This window comes from Zea mays, chromosome 2 (assembly GCF_902167145.1).
Source record: "Zea mays cultivar B73 chromosome 2, Zm-B73-REFERENCE-NAM-5.0, whole genome shotgun sequence".
NCBI classification, from domain to species: Eukaryota; Viridiplantae; Streptophyta; class Magnoliopsida; order Poales; family Poaceae; genus Zea; species Zea mays.
The window spans coordinates 34,001,875-34,022,554 of record NC_050097.1 but is presented as its reverse complement, the minus strand read 5'-3'; the positions used below and the strand labels follow the sequence as shown (position 1 = coordinate 34,022,554).

Below are 20,680 nucleotides of genomic sequence, written 5' to 3'. Positions count from 1 at the left end.
ACTTGCATGGGATTAATATTAAAGAGTCACTGTTGTTTGCTCAAAATTCTTCCAAACAGCTTTTCAAGCTTGTCGCTTTAGCTTGTTTTCTGGGCTTATAAGGTAGTAAAAGCTGGTTTACAGGATAAACTAAGCTTGGCCAGACCAACACTCTGAGCTAGGCATCCAAGTGGGTACCCAGTGTTTTCTAGGTCAGCTGAGGGGTTCACGGACAAGACAATCATCTACTGCGAGCAATGCGAGCGAGAATGTAAGTCGTATTCTTCTCTTCTCTTCTACTATAATAGTGTGTGTACAGTGTACCTCCTAATTAACGTATATAAATAAATAAACAGATCATGTGGGATGCGTGAGACGAGGAGGTTTCGAGGAAGAAAGCGCAGCGGAGTGGTGCCGCCGACTATCAGAATCAGAGGGACCAGAAGAAGAATGGCGGCCGTGGCTTTGCAGTCCTGAATGTGGTGAGGTGTTTCAGCATCTGCAGGGCCTTGCTGCGTCGTCCAGGGCAAGATCCATCCCCACTACAGTAGAGGGCGTATCACTCAGCACCCTGCGGCGGTGGCGATACATGTCCACGGTCACACGAATCACGAGATGGCAGCATGAGGAGGAGGACGCCGCAGATCACGGGCAGCTGTGCGCGGCTTTGGACGTGCTCCACGAGTGCTTCGACGACATGGTGGAGCCCCGCACGCAGACTGACCTCGCCGCCGACATCGTCTTCAACCAAGAGTCGGGTCTGCGCCGCCTCAACTTCCGCGGGTACTACGTGGTGGGCCTGGAGAAAGTCGGCGAGCTCATCACCGTGGGCACGCTGCGGGTGTTTGGGAACCAGGTGGCGGAGCTGCCTCTGGTGGGCACTCGCTTCGCGCACCGGCGGCAGGGGATGTGCCGCCTCCTCGTGACGGAGCTAGAGAAGATGCTCCGTCAGGTGGGCGTCCGCAGGCTGGTGCTGCCCGCCGTGCCGGAGCTGCTGCCCATGTGGGCCGCCTCCCTGGGCTTCCACGCCATGACCCGCTCGGACGTGATGGAGATGGCCGTAGAGCACGCCATCCTGAGCTTCAAGGGAACCACCATGTGCCAAAAGACTCTGCTTGCTTAGCTTCATTTTTCGATTGGGATCAGCTGGTCCTGTAGGATGGAGTCACCTCTAACAACTCCCAGACTTAGGCTTACCGTTGTTGTGCTGTTTCTTGTATGTCATGTACTCGCTATTTTTGTAAATGGTGATGATAATCGTTGGCAGTATTGACATCAACACTACGCCCATGTCTTGTGTCCTGTGCAGATACACTTTGTCCTTTAAATCTAACTATGTGTATAGGTACGTTTTCTATATATCAAATAGGCAGATATTACTTAAATGAGATATTTATTTAAACACGATCTAAACTCATAAATTAGTTGAGTGTGAATGACGAGATATATGATGTGGGGTCAGACAAGATGGAGTTTCTTCTCTTGCTTTTTTTCAGGCTCACGAGATCAAGGATGGTGAGAAAAGAGGTATTAAACTATAAATGATCAAATGGGTTGTGTCTAGCGGGCCAACCTAAGACACGACTCATTTAAAGGCTTGTTCGTTTATTCCTATCTCATATGAATTAGATGGAATTGAAAAAAAAATGAAAGATTTTGATTTACTTGGAATTTAAAACCACCCAGTCCATATGGTTGAGCAAAATGAACAAGCCTTAATTTCATTGTTACCAAACCGGCCCTTATTGTCTAGACTGGGAAATTTTTATTATATCATATCTATAATTACCAAAGCTAAATATACACGACATGGATTTATAATCGGCATGTATAACGATGATAATACAGAATCCAGTTTCAAAATGTATCAGTTTTTGGTGCAAAACACCAGCATATTTTCTCTTCTATGTCTACAATTCGATCTGCATCTGCTTGCGCCTACTGTTTCAAGCGAGATTTTAGGTGAGGATTTTGTTCTCATGCTCTTTTATTTGTGTTGTAGAAGAAGTTGATGAGGAATATGCTAAGAGGATGCCTGAGACAAGCCAAGTTCAAAACGAGTGTCCATATATATAGAGAGTACAAAGGAAAAATCTCTATATATTAAATGATTGGAACTAGCTAGGCATCTATTTATACACTATTGATTAGTTTATTTGAAATAATATCCAACACATTTGCACCCGTTTTTTGTGTGAATTTGCGTAACACTATTTTGCTGCCAATATAAGCTTCAGTGGAATTTTATTGTGCAAGAATTTATATCATCAATATAATATTAATGTTACGGTGATATTTTTGTACACAGATTCTATATATCATAGTGATGTTTATCGTTCTGTATCTATATTTTATACTAACTTTTAACTTCCGTGGCAACGTACGGGCTATGTTTTCAAGCAAAGTTGGAGCCTGGGACTCAAATTTCATTGGCTTCAAGAGAAAATTACTGGTCTCACTGGGGAAACCCCTGTTGCTGTAAACCCTGCACTTGTGGGTCATCATCTGTTTTTGTTTTGGTCTTTCCGTCATTCAGGCAGCACCGGTAATCAGCTTGGTCGTGGCTGATCACTCGTGCTGTGCATGTAGGAAGTAGTGAGCATGTTTAGTTTCAGTAGTGGGCCGACCGCACAACCCAGACGTGGGGATGGACGCGTTAGTAGGCGGGTTATGTGGCTGGCATCTTGCATTCAAGTGCTGTTTGGTTCCTTGTGAGGAGCGGTAATGTTAACGTAAATGCAAAACCCCGCTAGCTGTTCCGGTTCAACGGGTACCAGGTTTTGTTTGGTAATTGCGCGTGGTTGCTTCTGGTAGAGATGGGACAGTAAGCGGGTGCATATGCGATGGGAAGACGCCAGGATGAGAGCGGTATCATCATTCTGAAGGTCTATATCTGATAGCGCGTGAATTGATGCCATTCGAACCGAACCAAACGAGAAGCAAGGTGATTGGGTCCCGCTGTGAACCGTTGACGGATGAAAATACGCGAACCAAACAGCACCTCAGTTGTAACTAGGTAGGTGCCCGTGCGATGCCACGGAACATAAATTGCGAACCTCCAATGGACTTCATTTGAGACAAGTGATGCCCAAGAAAATGGGGGTAAACTGACACAGCTATCACTTGCATTACTTGCCCTATGCGTGGAAGAATCTGACACAGCTATCACCCATGAAGATTTCCGGTTAACTTGTGGAACCGGACTTCATTTGAGACAAGACAACAATACCAGTGTTGAGCTTGCCACTCGGCCATGGCACACGCGAGAACACATGATTATCAAGTAAGAACTGAACATAATGCACTAATACAAAAGGCTGGCTTGCGTTCGCTTCCTTGCTCCACAGGAAGCATAGCTGATATACAAATCGAGAACACTGGTATATGTAAAACTTCTCGATTTGCCACATAGTTTATCGTGGTTTTATACGTTTCCGTTGCAACGCACGGGCACTCTCCTAGTAGACAATTATATCCCATATTACATAATTGACTCACATACAACAAGTTATATCCAAGCGACTCAACTAAGAACACATTAGAAATAGAGTGCTCGGAAGAAATAGCAATTTTTCCTAACCCTTTCACCTTGCCTTGGTTCCCATCACCGAATATGATTGAATCTTGGGGATCCTTGTTCTTGACGTAGGAAGAGAACATCCTCTTTTCCCCCGTCATGTGGTTTGTGCATCCACTGTCGATAATCCAGCTTGAGCCCCCGGATGCATAAACCTGCAAGGCAAATTTAGGCTTGGGTCTTAGGTACCCAACTCATGTTGGGTCCTGCAAGGTTAGTCACAATAGTCTTAGGGACCCAAATGCAAGTCTTGTCTCCCTTACATTTTGCCCCTAATTTTCTAGCAACTATCTTCCTATCCTTTCTACAAATTGCAAATGAAGCATTGCAGGCATGATAGATTGTAGAAGGTTCATTCATTACTTTTCTAGGAGCATGAACAATATTTCTTCTAGGCATAGCATTTTTCCTAGCAACATTTCTATCATACATAATAGAAGAGCTAGAAGCAACCATGGCATGGGAATCAAAAGCATCATAACTTCTAAAAGCATTCCTAGAATGTCTCCTATCATGATACATGAAAGCATGGTTCTTATGAGCACTACTAGCCATAAGGGCCTTCCCTTTCTCCTTGGTGGAGATGGGAGCCTTATGGCTTGTTAAGTTCTTGACTTCCCTCTTGAAGCCAAGACCATCCTTAATTGAGGGGTGTCTACCAATTGTGTAGGCATCCCTTGCAAATTTCAGTTTTTCAAATTCACTCTTGCTAGTCTTAAGTTGGGCATTAAGACTAGCCACTTCATCATTCAATTTTGAAATTGAAACTAGGTGTTCACTACAAGCATCAACATTAAAATCTTTACACCTAGTGCAAACTACAGCATGTTCTACACAAGATGTTGATTTATTAGCTATTTCTAACTTAGCACTCAAGTCATCGTTTATGCTCTTTAAACTAGAAATAGAGTCATGGCATGTAGACAATTCACAAGAAAGCATTTCATTCCTATTTATTTCTAAAGCAAGAGATTTTTGAGCTTCTACAAACTTATCATGTTCATCGTATAAGAGATCCTCTTGCTTTTCTAGCAATCTATTCTTATCATTTAAAGCATCAATCAATTCATTTATCTTATCAATCTTAGTTCTATCTAGGCCCTTGAATAAACTAGCATAGTCTATTTCATCATCATCACTAGACTCATCCTCACTAGAAGAAGCATAAGTGGATTTTCGAGAGTTTACCTTCTTCTCCTTTGCCATGAGGCAGGTGTGATATTCATTGGGGAAGAGGGACGCTTTGTTGAAGGCGGTGGCGGCGAGTCCTTCGTTGTCGGAGTCAGACGACGAACAATCTGAGTCCCACTCCTTTCCAAGGTGTGCCTCGCCCTTAGCCTTTTTGTATGCCTTCTTCTTTTCCCTCTTGTTTCCTTGTTCCTGGTCACTATCATTATCGGGACAGTTAGCGATAAAATGACCGATCTTACCACATTTGAAGCATGAGTGCTTCCCCTTCGTCTTGGTCTTGTTTGGATGCTCCTTGCGACCCCTTAGCGTCGTCTTGAAGCGCTTGATGATGAGGGCCATTTCTTCATCATTAAGTCCGGCCGCCTCAATTTGTGCCACCTTGCTAGGTAGCGCTTCCTTGCTCCTCGTAGCTTTGAGAGCAATGGTTTGAGGCTCTTGGATTGGGCCATTCAACACATCGTCAACATACCTTGCTTCCTTGATCATCATACGCCCGCTTACAAACTTTCCAAGTATCTCCTCGGGCGTCATCTTTGTGTACCTAGGATTCTCACGAATATTGTTCACAAGATGAGGATCAAGGATAGTAAAGGACCTTAGCATTAGGCGGACGACGTCGTGGTCCGTCCATCGCGTGCTTCCATAGCTCCTTATTTTGTTCACGAGGGTCTTTAGCCGGTTGTATGTTTGAGTTGGCTCCTCGCCCCTGATCATCGCGAATCTACCAAGTTCGCCCTCCACCAACTCCATCTTGGTGAGCATGGTAACGTCATTCCCCTCATGTGAGATCTTGAGGGTGTCCCAAATCTTCTTGGCGTTATCCAAGCCGCTCACTTTATGGTATTCATTCCTGCACAATGATGCTAGAAGAACAGTAGTAGCTTGTGCATTTTTGTGAATTTGCTCATTGATAAACATGGGACTATCGCTACTGTCAAAATGCATTCCATTCTCAACTATCTCCCATATGCTTGGATGGAGAGAGAACAAATGACTACACATTTTGTGACTCCAAAATCCGTAGTCCTCTCCATCAAAGTGAGGAGGTTTACCAAGTGGAATGGAGAGTAAATGAGCGTTTGTGCTTTGCAGAATACGAGAATAATCAAAAGAAAAGTTTGAATTGACCGTTTTCTTTTTCTCGTAGTCGTCATCGTCCTTTTGGGAAGAAGTGGATTCGTCGCTGTCGTCGTAGTAGATGATCTCCTTGATGCACCTTGTCTTCTTCTTCTTCCCGTCTCTTCTTTTGTGGCTCGAGCCCGAGTCCGTGGGCTTGTCATCTTTCGGCTCATTGAAGATAGACTCCCTCTCGTTGTTGTTGACCACCATCCCCTTTCCCTTAGGATCCATCTCTTCAGGCGATTAGTCCCTTCTTGAAGAGAACGACTCCGATACCAATTGAGAGCACCTAGAGGGGGGTGAATAGGTGATCATGTGAAAACTTAAAGCTTAATCCACAAAACTTGATTAGAGTTAGCACAGTTAAGCCAAGTGGCTAGAGAGGAGAATTTGCACAACACGATAACCACAAAGAGATCAACATAGAGATGACACGGTGGTTTATCCCGTGGTTCGGCCAAGTACAAAACTTGCTTACTCCACGTTGTGGCGTCCCAACGGACGAGAGTTGCACTCAACTCCTCTCAAGTGATCCAATGATCAACTTGAATACCACGGTGTTCTTTTTACTTTGCTCTTTTCCCGTTTGCGAGGAATCTCCACAACTTGGAGTCTCTCGCCCTTACAATAAGAATCAATATGAAGCACAAGAGTAAGGGAGGGAAGCAACACACTCAAAAACCACAGCAAGTACGCACACACACGATCAAGACTTGAGCTCAAAACAATATCTCAAGGTTCTCACTAGAACAGAGCTCAAATCACTAAGAATGTCGAACTAGTGCGCAAGAGTGAAGTGTGAATGATCAACAATGCTCAAAGGTTGCTTGGTGTACTCCATGCGCCTAGGGGTCCTTTTTATAGCCCCAAGGCAGCTAGGAGCCGTTGAGAGCATTCCAGGAAGGCAATTCTTGCCTTCTGTCGCCTGGCGCACCGGACAGTCCGGTGCACCACCGGACACTGTTCGGTGCGGATTTCTTTCCTTCTTTGGCGAAGCCGACCGTTGGCGCTTTGGAGCCGTTGGCGCACCGGACACTGTCCGGTGCACACCGGACAGTCCGGTGCTCCCCTTCCGACCGTTGGCTTGGCCACGTGTCTCGCGCGGATCGCGTGGCCGACCGTTGGCCCGGCCGACCGTTGGCTCACCGGACAGTCCGGTGCACACCGGACAGTCCGGTGAATTTTAGCCGTACGCCGTTAATCACTTCCCGAGAGCAGCAAGTTCGCCTGAGCCAGCCTGGCGCACCGGACACTGTCCGGTGCACCACCGGACAGTCCGGTGCACCCAGACAGAGCTGGCTTTGGCTGAACAAAGCCATCCTTAATTTCAACTTGGTTTTACCTGTTTCCAGCACTTAGACACAATACATTAGTCTCTAAAACAATGTACTAAGTCTGAGAAACATATCTTTATACTTGTTTTGTACTTTGTCCACCATTTAACACTTAAGCACTTGTGTTGGACACTGAATCACCAAAATACTTAGAAATGGCACAAGGGCACATTTCCCTTTCACCATGGCCCCCTTAATTTTCATGAGCTTTTATCCCTTATGTTTAATTATGGTTAAATATATTAAAATTAAAGTTTGGATAGGCTAAAATAGCCTTGTTCTGGACCATCTCGTTGAATTGGTCTAATTCTCTCGACTCTTGTCCTTCTAATCGGTCTAATCCTCACATCTATTCATCCAGTCTCATTCCTCCCGACGCCGTCGGAGGCAGAGGTGGACCTAAGAAGGGCAAAGTGGTTGTCCCTCCTCAATTTTTTATAACCTTTTATACCAATGTTTACTTACTGTAAAGTATATAAAAAATTGAAGGTTTGGGTAGGCTAAAATTGTCCTATGCACTTCCTCAACTTCCCTCATCTTTGGTTAGTCCTCAGATCTATTCATCACGTCAGAAGGGTACATGTTTGTCATTGCGTCCGTCGTTGCGCTGCGCAAGACGTTCTTGTACGCGGCGGTGCGACTTTGCGTTGCCCGCCCTCGCATGTGTTTGCTTACTCGGTCGGTGCTTCACAGCATGGGGCGTTGACGTGACACGGTTGGTGTTTCACTTGTACATCATTTTTAGCGAAGATAAGTTGAAGTAATCATACACATGTTCCTTATTTGGTTTCACATTTCTTATCTATTGTAAACCACTAGTTTTCTAGGAAAGAAATTATATGCATAACGAATGCAAACTTATTTTGTTGTAGCCCCCTCATAAATATGAGTTGTAGTCTATAGGTCCAGATAGACAAAAGTTACAAACTTACAATAAGTCCCAAGCAACCGTAACTTCTATTCGTGTGGGCATGCCTCTCATAAATGTGAGGAACCACAACAGAATAGGTTCACATCCGTTATGCATATTTTCCCCCGTTTTCTATGATTGTGGTGCGTCACCATTCCTCTTTTCGCTTTAAATAAAAATAAGATAAAATTATGCATAAATAAGTGTTTGAACCTTAGTTCTTAGCTTCACATTCGTACCCATCTAACCAACTATTCCATTGTATTTAAAACATATTAACATAATTTACTGGTTTTTACCAGTTGAGTTATTTTGAGATGTTGTACTTCATCTTTTGGACATCCTAAAAACTAAACAACTCCCATAAACCAAAAGCCTAAAATCTTACCCTAGTGAGTTTTCCATTTTTAACTTTCGGGATCTTTGTCACTTTTGAATGATTTAAAAATTGAAGTATAAAATCTCAAAAAAGATGAAACAAACATACTCTTAATATGATACTACCTTCGTTCTCGAATATTTGTCGCACACTAGTTTATTTTTAACTAAAACGTGACAAATAAAACAAAACAGAGGGAGCGATATCTAATATCCATAAGTCGGCAAAAACTTAAAAAATAAGCGACTAAAACACCTTCAGATAAAGATACTCTCCTCAAGACTCACTAGGTTTTTCACATAAATTCTTGTAACAGTGGTGCAGATTTATATTCCAAGTAGGTTGGGGAAGGTGAAGCTCTGTTGCGTAGAACATTTCAGAAAGCGTGTCTTGCTTCTCCAAGCATTATGTTGTTCGAGGAGGCTGATGCCATTGCCCTGATATGTGATGCACAATATAATAAAGGTAATCTGATGTAACTGTCATAACTACCAAGAACGGATAGGAATTGCCTATCCATTCTTTTACTGTTACAAACGAAAAAAATGTATTCAACATGGTACACATAATGTAGATAATTGAACAGTGTGTGCAAGCAAATTCTTGTTGAAAATGGTAATTTGTGTTCTTTTTATGGCAGTTGAATAAGTTTAGATAGAACTCATTTTTGCACTTGTAAATATTTACCTTTAGCTAGGGATAAAAATGGGACAAATATTTTTCGAAGTATGTTTGTCTCGAAAGGCAGGGACAGACCTAGGTAGATCTGAGTGAGCACATGTCCTCACTTATTTCTCTGTTCTAAATAGTAGAGCCTAGATTTTTCATCATATGGTTTCCTCCTCAGACCAATTTAGATGCTCTTACTTTAACATTTTGGTGCTCATCATTATAAGTATGCCCTCAGTCATATTTTGTTCTGGTCCACCCCTGCCGAAAGGGTCAAAACCGTATATGGATAGTCCATATCTGAATCCAAAATTTTAATATCTGATGGTATCCGAATACTCAAAATCAGATTTCTGACATGTATATGAGATAGATATCAATATCCGAATAATCCGTATCCAGTTCTAAGATCCGAGAAAAAGATATGGGATATAGATGAAATGCAGGATCACCTGTATCCATCTATATCCGATCGGGTTTCATTCCTACTTTTAGCTTCAGAGTACCATTTGTGAATTTTACTACAGATAGTTTATTTTGGCACTTGTATGATCTTGCAGAACTGGCCCTGGTGGGAATTCTAGTGGCAATGCCACATTTGGAGAAATACTTTTGTCGTCTTTATTGACCGAAATGGGTGGTTTAGAACTGGCTATGGCACTGTTAGGAGGTATTTGAATGCACTAGAAGTCTAGAACTAATAGTTAGTTGGCTAAAAAATTACTAGTAAAATTAGCTAGCTAACAAATAGCTAACTAACTATTAGCTAATTTACTAAAAGTAGCTAATAGTTAAACTATTAGCTAGAGTGTAATGTCTTCAACTAATTTTAGCATCTAACTATTAGCTCTAGTTCATTCAAACATCATCTTAGTCTACTGATAGCTTTCTGTGTGTGATTCTACTGATCATGTCTACATGTATGCTCACTAGAAGGACATTCTTTTCCTTTTCAGTGAATTATCTTATTGGGTGCTATAAATCGCCCAAATGCAATTGATGCTGCTCTTCTGCGTCCAGGACGTTTTGATAAGATCTTTCAATGCTTCTACCATTGAGACATGAACATGTAGGCGCTGACTATAATTTCCCATTGATCTGCAGGTGTTGTATGCACCGCCGCCAGGCGTGGAAGGTCACCATACACAGAATGAAATTGGAGAGGATGTATATCTTTGGAAGATTGTGGAGTATTCCGAGTTGTTCACTTGTGTTGGTCTCGAAGGCCTTTGCCAGGAAGCTGAAATGGCAGCAATGAGGTAAGATATCTCGGCAAGTTCGTTACATAATACCCACTTCAAGCTGCACACAAAGCAGTAGTTGATGAGTACTCAAAGGCAGATGTAAATGACCCATCAAGTAGGAAACATTAAGGGCTGGTTTGGTGACGACCATGAATTTAGAGGGGATCCCTGAAAGAAAACTCATTCATATTCAATTTTAAATAGCAAGAGTTTCCTTACAAGGATCTCCTTCAAACCTTAGTTACCAAATCAGCTCTAAGGTGCTTATCTTTAGTTCTTTACCAGTGAGGAGACATTAAGGGGCCATCGACCGAAACAATTCCTGGCCGAATTGCTTATCTGATTTATACAAGTTTTAATCAGCTAGAACAATTCCTGAGCTAGAATGATTCCTGAGTGTATTCCTGTATTCTACAAGACTGCTAGGTCCTTGTAATAAAAATTCTAAGAATTCCTTTTCTTATCCTCAGAAACAGCACGTATCAGCCATCAGTGATACATGATTCATTCATTGATGTATTGTCACTCTGCTGCTACAGTCTGTCATTTTCTTGCTCAAAACATCCATCTTGTAGATGCACTCTCCTAGTTCCATGCTTGGTGCAGCTGCAGCAGCATTGCTGCAACGGAGCATGTGAGACCATGAAAAGTTATTTATGAAGATCACAAGAAAGCTATTGTCACCACTCAAAAGAAAAAGCTACATTGTTACAAAGCATCGCTAATTTCTGGTCTACCTGAATACATATTGATCTAATTGTTTACATTTTTTTGTCAAATGCTCCAACAAGATAAGCGTATTTTACAAGAGGAAGAAAAGTTTCAGAGAGGGCTTTCTTAGAGTACAAGTGTTACACCGGTCCGTCTTTGTAGACTAAGAATGCACTGGTCTTGCAGTAACGGCATGCTAGCCCCTTGCCAGAGGAGGTCGGGGGAGAGAAAGCAAACTGTGAAATCCCCAAAGTCCTGCCTTCGCAGAAGGTTTTCCTGCTTGAGATGAATGGAAGTGGTAATATCAGGAGGAACTCTGTCTAGGGAAATTGCTTGCCAAAAAAAGGCACAAGAAAACAAATTACGGTATCATCAGTTAAGAATAGCTTAACAATACATCGTATTCAATTTGATAAAAAAAACCTTAATATATTGTTGCAAGGCAGAACACTGCATGCTTGAAAATGATCTGAGTTGTTGATGCGAGGGCAAGGCAAACATAAAGAAGTGTAGACTTGTAAATGGATGAAATTTATGGAACAAATACGCAGCACTTGAAATCAAACATCGTCTTACCTTGCAACGTCCATTAGTTTTGAGGCAATTCGTTTTCTTCTGCACGATGGTGCCACCCAGATGGCTCGAAATCCACAAAGCGCAGGAACAGCTTCCGTTTCGCAAAGTATGGCACCAGGGTCCTGGCACTCTTCTTTGTTCTTGACCGAACGACTGTGCCGCCTTATGATTTCCCTCTTGAAACTAATACTGCCGAACTCTAATGTATGACCATTTTTTCCTCGCTCAGTACTACTAACTGGCAAATCATTAGGGCTTCCTTCCGTGGAGCTTGGGATAACTCTATGTCCTGTTTTTATCGGTTCAGTGACAAGGCACCCCACGATCCTTTGTGCAGATATGTATAGATACACCTATACAATAAAGATGATTCTTATTTATTACCGTGTGATATAAATGCATTGCATAGATTGCCATGTACTATTGAACTAAGATTATGTAATTTCTACCTTGCAAAGCTTATGCAGGAGTTTCCCTTCACCAAATCCCAGCTCCTTCTCCACCACTGTGATCACCTCTCTGACCTGCCATATTTGTTTGACATCACATAACTTGCATAGACCATACCACTGGCATCCACATTTGTGAAGTTAGGATTGCATAGACAATTGCAAGCAGTTAGCAAAAACAGACATATATATAACAGCTAAATAATACCGCTTTACAGTCTGCATTTCTTCAGAAGTCGGGGCGCTAGCATTTAGAAATTTAACCTAAGGAACTCAGTTGGGCAGACTTGTACCTTACTTTTCGACATACAAGAGTTCTCGTCAGTTGCAAGAACAACCCGATCACCGCCCTCGGACCTCGCTATCACTGTCTCTTTTTTCCAACCCTGCAGCTCATCGGTTAACTAGACGCTCCACAGAAAAACTAAGAGCAAACGCATAGAACACCTTAACCTTGAAAGGGACTCCCTCGGAGTAGCTCTTGTGGTACGCCCTGTGAACCTTCTCGTCTTCGTCGTTCCCTCGGGCGTACATCATGCCGCACACGGAGCACGTGTGGAGGACGAAATCAGGCTGCCCTAGTTCCAGATGGAGCTGCGCGTAGTTCCTCTTCTTGCTGACGAGCCCATCGAGCCTGCAGCCATTGGCCTTCCGCTTCGCCTCCGTCGCCGCGCCGACGTTTCCCTGCCCGTTCCCCTCACCGTCGCCACTGCACCAATCCGCACAAATGAGAAGGCAACCACAAATTGCTTCATCCCCCACAAACACAGATGCTAACGAATCCGCCCCTCGTTTTCTTGCATCAAGCACCACAGCAATTCAACAAAAATATTCAAATCCGGCGGATTTGGTATCAGGGTAATCAGTTCGAAGAGGGATAAGGAGAAGAACCTAATCGGATCTGGGTCCGTCTCCTGCCGCTCGAAGAACGCGCTGATCTTGGGCTGCATCGTCCCGCTTCGCCTTCTCCACGAGTTCTCTTCCTTCTCCCGTTTGTCGTTGCTGCCGCTCGAAGAACGCGCTGATACCCTGAAGCCTTTTGAAGTATCAGAAACTTAACTGAATTGTAAGGTAAATGAAAGTGTAAATGCAAGACAACAAATCTAAGCAGAAAGCACCAATCAGACAAGCTTGCAGCATTCACCAGCGAGACGTCGTTCACCGACGAGCAACGACGGCGGCCCGGGCGGGACGGCGGGTGGCGGACACGCACGCGTGGAGCTTTGCTGCGGCGCCGCGCCACGCGCAGACCTGGGGAAGGCCGACGAGAGGCTAGTTCTCTGGTGAGCTGCTACGGGCGGGCGGGGCCGAACCGGCGAGGGGCAGTTCGCGCCACCGTGGACAGCCTGTCGGGGCCGAAGTGGACGACTCGGGGCGACCGCCGCGCTGCAACTTAGGCCACACCGCCTCAGCTTAAGGGCCGTCGGATGATTCGGCCGGTGCGGCAGGCGGGCGGGCGCCGGGCGGCAGTGGCCGAGGGGCGAGGTTGAGTGGATGACGGAGGCGGCGGGCGCAGGCAGGTGCGCTACGGGCTGCGGCTGGTCGGTCTGTGTGCGGGAGCGTGATGCAAAGACCGGGCTTTTTTTTACGTTCATTTGTTACTGGGCTGACCAAGGTATTGCCCAGACAATACTGGCCCACACTGGCCCTCCGCCCCTGCTGCCGGAGCCCGGAGAAGGCAAATGCCGAATAGGCGACGACGGTTAGCAAGAGGCGGCGTTTCGGCTTTGGGGGACAAGAAGCGGGGATCGAGATCGACGGTGCAGACGTGGTAGTGAGTTTCAAGGCGGGGTGGATCGGACGGGCAGGAAGCCAGGAACTGCGAAGGCAGTCGCGCGGGTTCCTGAAAAGTAGATGCGAGATTTGGCGCCAAAACTACCGCCCAAACTTCACGCTACATGTAAATCGTATATCTATATCCCTATATTTGAAGCACTTGTTTCAACGGTCGTCTCGCGTCCCCGATAGAAAAAGGGCAAAAGACATTGGGTGAAGCTGTCTAACCAGTAAAACATCATACTTAAATGTTTTTAATATTGAATATAAATTATATATATATACGTTTTATGTAAAATTAAAAAATATAATCGTGTCGGGCCGGGACAGCACTACGGGCTGAGGCTACAATCCAAACACGGCACGACGTTCTTGACTCTTGCAAGCATTAGGTCGTTTCTAAGACCATATTGGCGCAACGGACTTCATGGTGTTTGAGGTTGCTGAATTGGATGGAGCAACAACGATTAGACAATTTCTTGGGAGCATTAAGCTTGACATTGCTTCCCTGTTGGAAACCAATGCCATCCTTAATGTCAGGGCGTCTCCCATTATAAATCATGTTTCTAGCAAATTTAAACATTTCATTTTTCAATTTCACGCTCATTAATTTTAGCAGTTAATTGAGTTATATGATCATTTTGTTGTTTAATTAGAGCAAGGTGATCATTAATAGCTTCAACATTAACGTCTCTACATCTAGTGCAAATAGAAATATGCTCGATAGAAGATGAGGGTTTACAAACATTTAATTCATCTATCTTAGATTTTAGCATGACATTTTTATCTCTAAGACAGGAAATGGAATCATTGCAAACATTTAAATCTTTAACCTTAGAAATTAGACTAACATTTTTATCTCTGAGGCTAGAAATTGTATCATTCAATTCATCAATCTTAGCATTTAGACTAGCATTTTCATTTCTAAGACCGATAATTGAATCATGGCAAGTGCTAAGCTCCTTAGTTAAATTTTCACATTTCTCTACTTCCTGAGCATAAGCATTTTTCACCTTAACATGTTTTTTGTTTTCTTTAATAAGGAATTCCTCTTGGCTATCTAAAAGTTCGTCCTTCTCATGAATAGCTCCTATTAGCTCATTTAATTTTTCCTTTTGTTTCATGTTAAGGTTGGCAAAAAGATACATTAAATCATCTTCATTATCACTAGAACTACCCTCATCACTAGATGTAATATACTTGGGGTGGTTCTAGGTTGTACCTTCTTCTTTTTGCCGTCCTTAGCCATGAAGCACTTGTGGCCGACGTTGGGGAATAGGAGTCCCTTGTTGATGGCGATGTTGGCGGCGTCCTTGTTGGAGGAGGAGTCGGTGGAGCTCTCGTTGGAGTCCCATTCCCGACATATGTGGGCATCGCCGCCCTTCTTCTTGTAGTACCTCTTTTTTTCCTTCTTCTTCCCTTTCTTGTCTTAGCCCCTGTCACTATCACTAGACATTGGACATTTAGCAATAAAATGATCGGGCTTACCACACTTGTAGCACACCCTCTTGGAGCGGGGTTTGTAGTCCTTCCCCCTCCTTTGCTTGAGGATTTGGCGGAAGCTCTTAATGATGAGCGCCATTTCCTCGTTATCGAGCTTGGAGGCGTCGATGGGAAGCCTACTTGGTGTAGACTCCTTCTTTTCTTCTTCCGTCGCCTTGAATGCGACGGGTTGCACCTCGGGTGTGGAGGTGACGCCTTGCTCCAAGTTGACGATGTGTTTGGAGTCTTTGATCATTAGCTCAAAGCTCACAAACTTGCCTATCACTTCCTCGGGAGACATTAGTTTGTATCAGGATCCCCATTAATTAATTGCACTTGAGTAGGATTGCGAAAACAAGGGATCTTAGAATAACCTTGACCATCTTATGGTCATCCCACTTGGTGCTCCCGAGATTGCGCACTTGGTTCATCATGGTTTTTAGCCGGTTGTACATTGCTTGCGGCTCTTCACCTTGGTTGAGGACGAATCGACCGAGTTCTCCCTCGATCGTCTCGCGCGGTGATCTTGGTCACCTCGTCCCCTTCGTGCGCCATCTTGAGGACGTCCCAAATTTCTTTGGCGGTCTTTAACCCTTGCACCTTATTATACTCCTCTCAACACAAGGAGGCGAGGAGTATATTTGTGGCTTGGGAGTTAAAGTGTCTAATTTGGTCGGCCTCGTCCGAGTCATAGTCCTTGTCCCCTACCTTAGGTACATGCGCTCCATTCTCAACAATATCCCATATGCTTTTGTGGAGTGAGGTTAGGTGATGCCTCATTTTATCACTCCACATACAGTAGTCCTCACCATCAAAATATGGTGGTTTGCCTAATGGAACAGAAAGTAGAGGAGCGTGTTTAGAAATACGAGGATATGGGAGGGACATCTTACTATACTTCTTGCGCTCATGGCGCTTAGAAATAGTGGACGATGAGTTAGATCCAGATGTGGAGGGCGACAATGAGTCGGTCTCGTAGTAGACCACTTTCTTCATCTTCTTCTTCTTGTCGCGTCTCCGATAAGTCTTGTTGGAGGAAGAGGATTCCTCCTTATGCTTGTGGCCAGACTCCCTTGAGTGGGTTCTCCTCGGGCTTGTCATCGGTTACGATCTCCCTCTTGGCATGATCTCCCGACATCACTTCGAGTTGTTAGACTCTAATGAAGCACCGGGCTCTGATACCAATTGAAAGTCGCCTAGAGGGGGGTGAATAGGTGTAATCTGAAATTTACAACTTAAAACACAAATTACAAGCCGGGGTTAGCGTTAGAATTAAATTCAAGTCCGGGAGAGAGGGGGAAAACAAATTGAAAGTCGCCTAGAGGGGGGGGGGTGAATAAGGCGAAACTGAAATTTACAAATATAAACACAACTACAAGCCGGGGTTAGCGTTAGAAATAAAGAAACGAGTCCGCGAGAGAGGGCGTAAAACAAATCGCAAGCAAATGAAGAGTGAGACACGTGGATTTGTTTTACCGAGGTTCGGTTCTCGCAAACCTACTCCCCGTTGAGGAGGCCACAAAGGCCGGGTCTCTTTCAACCCTTCCCTCTCTCAAACGGTCTCTCGGACCGAGTGAGCTTTCTCTTCTTAATCACTTGGAACACAAAGTTCCTACAAGGATCACCACAAGATTGGTGTCTCTTGCCTCAATTACAAGTGAGTTTGATCGCAATGAAGGAGTCAAGAAAGCACGATTAAAAAGCCAAGCGACAAGAGCGACGAATAACACACGGATCACTTTCTCTCTCAAGTCACTAATCACTAATGATCTCTTTTCTCAATTGTGAAACTTGGAGAGATGGAGGCTTTGAATGTGTCTTGGAATAGATTGCTAGCTCTTGTATTGAATGTTGAAGGTTGGAATGCTTGGGTGAAGTGAATGGAGGTGGTTGGGGTTGTATTTATAGCCACCAACCACTTCCTAGCCGTTGGGCCATTCTGCTGAGCGCGGACGGTCCGCCCTCCTGGTGCGGACGGTCCGCCCCTGTAGATCAACGGCTGAAAATGCAACGGTCAGCAGTAACGGCTATATCAACGGCTATATTGCATTTAATGCGTCGTCAGATGTCAGACAGAGCCAGTCGCGGACGGTCCGGTCGTGCACCCCGGACGGTCCGCGAGGCCCCCTATAATTCATTTCTCCGAACCCGTCACCTTCGGGTTTTTCGGTTTCTTACCGACCGGACGGTCCGCGCCTGAGGCCGGACGGTCCGCGCGAGGGCTCGGACGGTCTTCGACTTTCCTCCGGACAGTCTGTAGTGGAAACTTGTGTTTTTGCATTGGTTCTGTCCGAGGGTCATTCTTCTGTCACGGACGGTCCGCCGCTGGGGCCCGGATGGTCCGCGCTTGGCCTGTTTTTCCAAAAAGCTTCTCCTGTCCGGAATAATCTACGGTATTCCGGACAGTCGAATTAGTATAGTTGTAGATGAACCTTTGGCACCTGTAGAACGTATAATCTAGAGCAAACTAGTTAGTTCATCAATTTGTGTTGGGCAATTCAACCACCAAAATAATTTAGGAACTAGGTGTAAGCCTAATTCCCTTTCAATCTCCCCCTTTTTGGTGATTGATGCCAACACAAACCAAAGCAAATATAAAAGTGCATAATTGAACTAGTTTGCATAATGTAAGTGCAAAGGTTGCTTGGAATTGAGTCAATATAAATGCTTACAAAATATGCATGAATTGTTTCTTTCTTATATAACATTTTGGACCACGCTTGCACCACATGTTTTTGCAAACTCTTTTGTAAATCCTTTTCAAAGTTCTTTTTGCAAATAGTCAAAGGTAAATGAATAAGATTTTGAGAAGCATTTTCAAGATTTGAAATTTTCTCCCCCTGTTTCAAATGCTTTTCCTTTGACGAACAAAACTCCCCCTAAATGAAATCCTCCTCTTAGTGTTCAAGAGGGTTTTGATATGCCTTTTTGAAATGCTACTTTCTTCCCCCTTTTTTTGAACACAATAGGATACCAATTGAAAATATTCAACACTAAGTTTTTTGAAATTGGTGGTGGTGGTGCGGTCCTTTTGCTTTGGGCTCATTTCTCCCCCTTTTTGGCATGAATCGCCAAAAACAGAATCATTAGAGCCCTCGAAGTGCTTTCTTCACCTTTGGTCATAAATGAATGAGTTAAGAGTATACCAAAGACGAAGTCCTTTTCCTTGATGCTCATTTCTCCCCAAGGAATAGAGAGTTGCTTGGAGTGATGGCGAAGTATGAGTTACGGAGTGGAAGCCTTTGTCTTCGCCGAAGACTCCAATTCCCTTTCAATATACCTATGACTTGGTTTGAAATAGACTTGAAAACACATTAGTCATAGCATATAAAAGAGACATGATCAAAGGTATATAAAAGAGCAATGTGTGCAATTTTAACAAAAGAAGTTCCTAGAATCAAGAATATTGAGCTCATGCCTAAGTTTGTTAAAAGATTGTTCATCAAGAGGCTTGGTAAAGATATCGGCTAATTGATCTTTAGTATTAATGTATGAAATCTCGATATCTCCCTTTTGTTGGTGATCCCTCAAAAAGTGATACCGAATGGCTATGTGTTTAGTGCGGCTATGCTCGACGGGATTGTCGGCCATTTTGATTGCACTCTCATTATCACATAGCAAGGGGACTTTGGTCAATTTGTAACCGTAGTCCCGCAGGGTTTGCCTCATCCAAAGCAATTGCGCGCAACAATGACCTGCGGCAATGTACTCAGCTTCGGCGGTGGAAAGAGCAACCGAATTTTGCTTCTTTGAAGCCCAAGACACCAAGGATCTTCCCAAGAACTGGCAAGTCCCCGATGTGCTCTTCCTATTGATTTTGCACCCCGCCCAATCGGCATCCGAATAACCAATCAAATCAAATGTGGATCCCCTAGGATACCAAAGCCCAAACTTAGGAGTATAAGCTAAATATCTCAAGATTCGTTTCACGGCCGTAAGGTGAGCTTCCTTAGGGTCGGCTTGGAATCTTGCACACATGCATACGGAAAGCATAATATCCGGTCGAGATGCACATAAATATAGCAAAGAACCTATCATCGACCGGTACACCTTTTGATCCACGGACTTACCTCCTGTGTCGAGGTCGAGATGCCCATTAGTTCCCATGGGTGTCTTGATGGGCTTGGCATCCTTCATTCCAAACTTGGTTAAGATGCCTTGAGTGTATTTCGTTTGGCTAATGAAGGTGCCCTCTTGGAGTTGCTTGACTTGGAATCCTAGAAAATACTTCAACTCCCCCATCATCGACATCTCGAATTTCTGTGTCATGATCCTACTAAACTCTTCACATGTAGACTCGTTAGTAGACCCAAATATAATATCATCAACATAAATTTGGCATACAAACAAGTCATTTTCAAGAGTTTTAGTAAAGAGTGTAGGATCGGCCTTGCCAACTTTGAAGCCATTAGAAATAAGGAAATCTCTTAGGCATTCATACCATGCTCTTGGGGCTTGCTTGAGCCCATAAAGCGCCTTAGAGAGCCTATAGACATGGTTAGGATACTCACTGTCTTCAAAGCCGGGAGGTTGTTCAACATAGACCTCTTCTTTGATTGGTCCGTTGAGGAAGGCACTTTTCACGTCCATTTGATAGAGCTTGAAGCCATGGTAAGTAGCATAGGCTAATAATATGCGAATTGACTCAAGCCTAGCTACGGGTGCATAGGTTTCACCAAAATCCAAACCTTCGACTTGTGAATACCCCTTGGCCACGAGTCGAGCTTTGTTCCTTGTCACCACACCATGCTCGTCTTGCTTGTTGCGGAAGACCCACTTGGTTCCTACAACATTTTGATTAGGACGTGGAACTAAATGCCATACCTCATTCCTCATGAAATTGTTGAGCTCCTCTTGCATCGCCATTACCCAATCCGCATCTTGGAGTGCTTCCTCTACCCTGTGTGGCTCAATAGAGGAAACAAAAGAGTAATGTTCACAAAAATGTGCAACCCGAGATCGAGTAGTTACCCCCTTATGAATGTCGCCGAGGATGGTGTCGACGGGGTGATCTCGTTGGATTGCTTGGTGGACTCTTGGGTGTGGCGGCCTTGGCTCTTCCTCATCCTCCTTTTCTTGATCAATTGCATCTCCCCCTTGATCATTGCCATCATCTTGAGGTGGCTCATCTTCTTGATTTTGCCCTTCATCAACTTGAGCTTCATCCTCATTTTGAGTTGGTGGAGATGCTTGCATGGAGGAGGACGGTTGATCTTGTGCATTTGGAGGCTCTTCGGATTCCCTAGGACACACATCCCCAATGGACATGTTCCTTAGCGCTATG

The 20,680-nt window shown here is 44.2% G+C and overlaps 1 protein-coding gene and 1 pseudogene across 4 annotated transcripts; one reads left to right on the top strand and one right to left on the bottom strand.

The window, feature by feature from the left end:
* The first annotated feature begins 7,780 nt into the window (after positions 1–7,780).
* LOC109944152 (cell division control protein 48 homolog B-like) lies at positions 7,781–10,686 on the top strand (annotated as a pseudogene).
* Positions 10,687–10,692: 6 nt separating this feature from the next.
* LOC100280348 (uncharacterized) lies at positions 10,693–13,692 on the bottom strand. Of its 4 annotated transcripts, none has more exon segments than NM_001153274.1 (7): positions 10,693–11,389; positions 11,690–12,042; positions 12,139–12,213; positions 12,432–12,524; positions 12,592–12,847; positions 13,030–13,167; positions 13,283–13,599. In NM_001153274.1, coding segments are annotated over 6 exon segments (972 nt in total). In that variant the 5' UTR covers positions 13,089–13,167; positions 13,283–13,599; the 3' UTR covers positions 10,693–11,253.
* Positions 13,693–20,680: the final 6,988 nt, after the last annotated feature.

Coding starts and splice junctions, on each gene's coding strand:
- LOC100280348 (XM_020547682.2), bottom strand. CDS start 13,088: ATGCAGCCCAAGATCAGCGCGTTCTTCGAGCGGCAGGAGACGGACCCA. Junction 12,848..13,029: donor ACGGACCCAGATCCGATTAG/GTTCTTCTCCTT, acceptor GGATTGGTGCAG/TGGCGACGGTGAGGGGAACG. Junction 12,525..12,591: donor CCGAGGGAGTCCCTTTCAAG/GTTAAGGTGTTC, acceptor GATGAGCTGCAG/GGTTGGAAAAAAGAGACAGT.